The 6,529-nt window shown below is 38.5% G+C and overlaps 1 protein-coding gene across 1 annotated transcript in view; it reads right to left on the reverse strand.

The window, feature by feature from the left end:
* Positions 1–1,221: 1,221 nt before the first annotated feature.
* LOC107557755 (kinesin-like protein KIF1C) overlaps positions 1,222–6,529 on the reverse strand; it is a 37,690-nt gene continuing 32,382 nt past the window's right edge. The window contains exons 21-22 of the mRNA XM_016241280.1: positions 5,613–5,990; positions 1,222–2,371 (exon numbers count right to left, since the gene is read on the reverse strand). Coding sequence (XP_016096766.1) covers positions 1,511–2,371; positions 5,613–5,990 — 1,239 coding nt within the window. The 3' untranslated portion in view covers positions 1,222–1,510. The remainder of the gene's footprint in view (positions 2,372–5,612; positions 5,991–6,529) is intronic.

Genomic DNA, 6,529 nt, shown 5'->3' on the forward strand with positions numbered 1-6,529 from the left:
GTAGTTAAACCATAATAAACCACAAATAAACCCGGGTTTTGCTACACTAACCATAGTTTAACCATGGTGTTTAAATTTGGTTATACACATGGTAAACCACAAAAAAAAGCAGTTTATTCGTAAGGGTGTTTATCAGTCAAATTCATTTAAAACTGTAAATTCAACAGGTATGAAATACGATCAGTAAGAGAAAAATGTGAAGACAAGCGCTGGACTGTGGCAGGTTAGTGGGGAAATATATTTATTTGTTATTCAGAATGCATATTTGGAAGAGAAATATATTCATAGGAACATTTCAGCAGGTTGAAGATATTTCATGTTAACGCAGAGAATAGGACTAATTGTTTTTTTTAAATGCAGTAATAATCTGTCTGTATGTAGGTGCACTAAACCCTAACCGGAAACTCCCGAGCTTTACTGAGCAGAACACAGAAGTAGTCGTACAAGTAGTGCATTTGGCTCCCTGATTGTTTGCCCTTAACTGTTTTAGGATCATGAATCTTTTTTTTTTTTACCTCCAAACAACACAATTCATGAAACACACGCCCCTCGGGATGCAAGAATAAAAGAACACGAATGCCAAGATAAAAAAGGAGAAAAATGTAAACTATAAAAATGGCATCCGAAGCAGTTATGAGCCTGAGGGCGACTAAATCAAAGATCTTTGGCTTTTCAGCAGGCACAATGTAAAATCATCAGAAATCTCTATAGGCCGAACACTTCTCAGGTCAGAACTGTGCACTGTGCATTAAAATGAGCTAAATTCTCTTGCAAATACATACCCTTCCAATTTATAACCCACGTCTAGACATATATATATATATATATATATATATATACACATCTGAATAACAATATGTGTCCCTGCAGCACTAAAGCAGTGTTAAGTCGCTGGGGTATATTTGTAGCAATAGCCAACAATACATTGTATGGGTCACAATTATACATTTCTCTTTTATGCCAAAAATCATTAGGATATTAAGTAAAGATCATGTTCCATGAAGATATTTAGTAAATGTCCTACTGTAAATATATCAAAACTTAATTTTTGTTTAGTAATATGCATTGCTAAGAACTTCATTTGAACAACTTTAAAGATGATTTTCTCAATATTTAGATTTTTTTGCACCCTCAGATTCCAGATTTTCAAATAGTTGTATCTCAGCTAAATATTGTCCTATCCTAACAAACCTTACATCAATGGAAAGCTATTTATTCACAAAATTGACCCTTATGACTGGTTTTGTGCTCCTGGGTCACATATAGATATGTGCGCACATAAAAACATCACTCATAAAGCACTGTAGGTGCAGGTATGAAACTGCAATATGTACATAAAAACTCAGTTGCATAAAATAGTCTCATTTCAAACAGGAAGGCGTTATTGCACTTATTGCACAAGGAGTTTCTCCCAGCATCTAAAGCCAAAACACCGTTTCTAGGAGTCCCATGCGAGAACTGTGCACAAGAGAATCAGAGTGTTATGGCTCGCAGGTCTCCGCAGATGAAATCAGGTCTCCATGCTGCAGTCTGGGATGGATGGTGGATTGGGACTGCCTTCAGACCCACGCTGGGTCATCTCTGGAGGGTTGTGCTGGTAGTGTGAGTTGGGGTGTTTGTAGACACCTTGTCTGCTTTGGTTGTAGCTGTGCTGGAATCCGTCTCCAACAAACTGGTCTGAAGCGAAGCTGGGATTGTACCAGGTGTAGCGCGCTCTACCCTGCTTGTGCTGGACCGAGCCACCGTCTTTACGCTCAGCATTTCCAGCCTGTTCGTTGGTTAAATATCCATTGAATGGATTCCGTCCCCTGTTTCTGGATTGTTGCCTGTTCCCACAGTTGCCGTAGCCTCTGTTCTCGTGATTGCGCCAGTGCTGGCTGTTTGGCCACTGGCCTTTGTTTGGTGAGGGGGATGATTGGAAAGTATGAATCAAATCCGTACTGGACTGAGTGGAAGGGTCCTTTCCACTTTCGCCCCCTGATGACGGGCCCCAGATGAAGCCTCGGTGTTGAGAATTATTCTTAAAGGGGAACTGTAGCTTCCTCTCATGAGGTGGCAAGAAGCGTCCCGTGCCTGGCATGAAAGGCCCATTGGGTAGGCGAGAGGTCTGAGAACAGAAAGACGGATTTGAGAATCGAGACGATGCCGTACTGAACGGGTTGTTCAGAGAGTGTCCCGAGGGAGGCGCCGGGTAGAGGGCGTTGTTTGGCTGATTGCCGGCTCCTCTGCGACGCTTAGGGTTGTGGTATTTCTCTGGGTACTGCCAGCGATGGCGACCCCGCTGGTAGCCAGAATCCTCGTCGCATCTGTCGACTTGAGCTGGCGGCTCGTGACCCCTGACCCCATCCAAGCCGATGTCATCGTCGTCTCCCTGAAATATAGATTGCACGGAAATCTTTACATTGGCTTAAAAGGTGCACAAAGTCATCTGTATTGAGTGTTTTGGTTACTAAAGCAATACGCCCCAAGAAGCCGTGGTTTACAGTGAATTTATAACAGCTAAAACCCCCTTAGCTGTTATAAATTCACTGTAAACCACAGCTTCACGAGGTTTATTGCTTTTATAAAACGTTTTTTTCCATATACGTAGTAAGGTTTCACAAAATAAAACTAATAAAGTGCAATGATATTAATAAAAACAGTGTTCTTCCACCAAACAATGTAGCTCCTCAGAAACAGTTGTGGTTGCTACAAAGTGGTTGCCGAGCAACACACAAACGTAAACAAAGGTGTGTGTTACTTTGTAGCGTCATTTACAACAGCTTCGAACGCGGCTCAGCCAATCAGAGTCAAGCACCGGAACTCTCCACTTTATAATCTTTATTCGGCAACACTTTATTTTAGGGTGTCCTTGTTACACATGTTACATGTACTTACTATTGCAATAACAATTATGCATAATTACATGCAAGTAACCCTAATCTATACTAAGTACATGTAGTTAATTAATATTACTCAGTACTTGTATAATTACACTGTAACTAGGACACCTTAAAATAAAGTGTAATTACACAAATATTAATATGTAATATTAACTAAACATACTTATTAGTAGTATTATTTATGTATTATTACAGTTTTCGATAATATTTTGAGTAAGATTTTATTTTATATATTTTCGGCTTTCATTTTAATCTTAGATAACGTTTTAGTAATTTTGGTGTGTTTTTGTCCTTTTTATTAGTTTTTGTTATTTTAAAAATGCCTCTATTTCTTATATTAATTTTTATTTCAATTTTAGTACACGTAGAAAATGAGACGTGTTGCTTTGTCAACTAGCTGAAATAAAAGTTTACATTTTTACGATTTTATTTCAAGTAACTTTTTTTGTCTTTTTTTAAATGGTTTTAGTTTTAGTTAACTATAACAACCCTACTTACTACAGGTTAAGGTGTGGGTTTGGTTTAGGATTAGCTGCTTGTAATTATGCATAATTGACTGATATTACTACATTAAGTAACAAGTAACTACACCTTAAAATAAACTGTTACCAGTATTTTATCTTTGATACTGTACTTCAGTCCATTTTCAGGTATATGTAGGCTACTTTACCAGAGTATTGGGAAACCTTTACTTTACTACATTCCAAAGCACAAAATCTTACTTTTTACTCCGTTATATTTCATCAAAACATACTGTTTCTCATTATATCAAAATCACGACCTGCTCTGCACACATGATGTGATGTTCATGAAAGACAGAGATTCATTCACCAATCATCTTTTTCCATGAAACTAGAATCAGTTCACAAATCACACACAACAAAAAGCCAAGTCACTGATTCAGTGAAACACTCACGAGTGAGTCTCCAATTAACAATTCACTGAATCAGTCATGTCTGCGCCACAATGAGCCAAGAACCAAGAGTAATATGATCTCCAGAGCCTGGAAATCTGAAGTAAGTTACATAAGTACATCTGATGTGTAAGTGATAATGTCAGACTGAACTCTAACTTCAATCCTCTCAGAGCCCTCTCTCCATATTCTTATGAAATTCACCTTTAATTGCATGGACTACATCTTTTTGGAAGAATTCTTGAGTTTTGAAAAGAGTTTCACAAGCAAGATCAAAGAGACCATAATCATTTAGACATTTTAGATTTTAGTAACTTGATTTTATGACCCTTTTATAGTATTTTTGCAAATTTATAAAGCTATAATACCTTTTATATACTCTTTACTTTCTTTTGATCAATTCTGTGCATCTGCGCTCAAGCTGTGGCATTCTCAGTGCTATCTAGGGTTGCAAAAAGGTGGAAAATTTCCAGTAAAGCCCAGGATTTTTGGGAATATTCCAGGGATTTTTGGAAAGTTTCCGGAAATTCTCCACCCCTTTGCAACCCTAGTGCTATCAAAATAAAACTCTCAGCACTGTCAAAATAAAACTACTGACATTTAGCGGCCAAACAGAAAAGTTTATCGGTTTATCGGTAATTAAAAAAAAGTGGTCGGACACTACTTGACATCATGCCTTTCTTCCTCTATCAGTGATGATTTATTCCACAAGCAAAACTGTCTAATAATAGAAAGTCAGTAGTGTCAGTTTTGAAATGTTATTTACGAGCAGGTTTATCGGAAATAACCGATACCACACAAACAGATGAGACTTGGGCTGCGTTTACACTGGCACAAAAAAATCAGATTTTGCAGAATTTGTTGCACACGCGTAAACACAAAAATCCACATGAGATCTGATTTTTTCGCCTGAGCCACCTCCAAATGGGGTTTTAAATCAGATACATATCCGATATCTGGATATCCGACTTATGTCTAAACACACACATCTGATTCCCCGCAGAGCCCCCAATGCGAGGGACACACGTTTGCACATAAAGATCGTGTTTTAATGACGGTGTGCTATATGCACTCGCATTTTATTGAGATGAAAACTTCATATAGGTAAGAAATTGTACATTCAGCAGTTGGTTTTCAACCCCTGCCCTGTGAATTTTATAAATACAACAGCTAAAAGCTACATTATATTTCTCAGCAATGAGGTGATAAAGTTTCTGCAATTAAACCAACAAGCTTGACTTGTTCGCAAGCTTCACACTCTCTCACTCGCTAATTAATTTCAATAAATATAATCTTGGCGCTACTTTATTTCACTAAAGGATTCTACCTCTAAAGAGCTGTAGGTAAAATAGCCTAACAAATGAAAATGATTTTCCGTTATTTATCCGTTCGGTGAGATTTTGTGCTGCAAAACATCCATGCCAGCCGTTGTCCATGCTGGCAAATAATCGCAACTCGACGTGAATTATATAAATTATTTTAATAGCACAGCCATTCAAACCCAGAGGGTCCACCATGTGCACAGTAAAGCGATCACTGCAGACAATCCTTTTGGACGGGAATTAATGTAAACACAGATATCGGATACCAGTCGTGTCTAAAGTGAATGTAAACAGACGGGCCAAAAAATCAGATCAGATCTGTGCATTTAAGTCTTGCCGTGTAAATGCAGTCTTGGATGTTGCATAAGGTGAATCAATCAGATTTTCAGCTCACACTTGCCAGTTTTGTTTGCAACATGCATCATACTCTTAGTGAACAGACTGGGGAGAAGTGTGGCTACATTTTGTGCTGGTTTCTAGATATACGGGTGTTACCTGATCTTCGACTGGGAATATCTTCTCCATCTTCACCATGCGGTCCCTCAGCGATTGGATCTCCTCATCCTTCATATTATTCTGCAACTTGACTTCCTGCAGTATATCAGTCAGCTTGTCGATATGAGCTTTGAGCTCTCCCATATCGGTCTTTCCTCGCTCGCTCGCTCCTCCTCCAGCTGCTGTCGTCGTTCTTTCCTCCCCGTCTCCTTCCTCTTCTCCGATGCCCACCGTCTCACATACGTCCTTGGCCACACTTTTCCAGCTCTCTCTCTCCTGAGGGTCTTTTTGGCTGTATGTCTGACAAAACGCCTTCATCTTGACAATGGCCAAGGCCTCGATCTCTTGCCGAGTGTGTTTAAAGTCTCCAAGCGCCACCTTAAGAGGAGAAATATAAACATATCCTCCTGTTATTGTAAACTACTGCTCATGTAAGCTAGACATTAATATATTGTATGATCAGTGCCTAGCCAATCAAATTGGCACTTGCCGATCTGAGAAAGCTCTTGTTGTTCTGTGTGTAATATGTGACCCTGGACCACAAAACCAGTCATAAGGGTCAATTTTCCAAAATTGAGATTTATACATCATCTGAAAGCTGAATAAATAATCTTATTTGGCCGAGATACAACTATTTGAAAATCTGGAATCTGAGGGTGCAAAAAAATCTAAATATTGAGAAAATCATCTTTAAAGTTGTTCAAATGAAGTTCTTAGCAATGCATATTACTAATCAAACATTAAGTTTTGATATATTTACGGTAGGAAATTTACAAAATATCTTCATGGAACATGATCTTTACTTAATAGCCTAATGATTTTTGGCATAAAAGAGAAATGTATAATTGTGACCCATACAATGTATTGTTGGCTATTGCTACAAATATCCCCCAGCGACTCAACACTGCTTTTGTGCT

The sequence above is a fragment of the Sinocyclocheilus grahami genome, unplaced genomic scaffold (assembly GCF_001515645.1).
Source record: "Sinocyclocheilus grahami isolate Dianchi unplaced genomic scaffold, SAMN03320097.WGS_v1.1 scaffold618.1, whole genome shotgun sequence".
NCBI classification, from domain to species: Eukaryota; Metazoa; Chordata; class Actinopteri; order Cypriniformes; family Cyprinidae; genus Sinocyclocheilus; species Sinocyclocheilus grahami.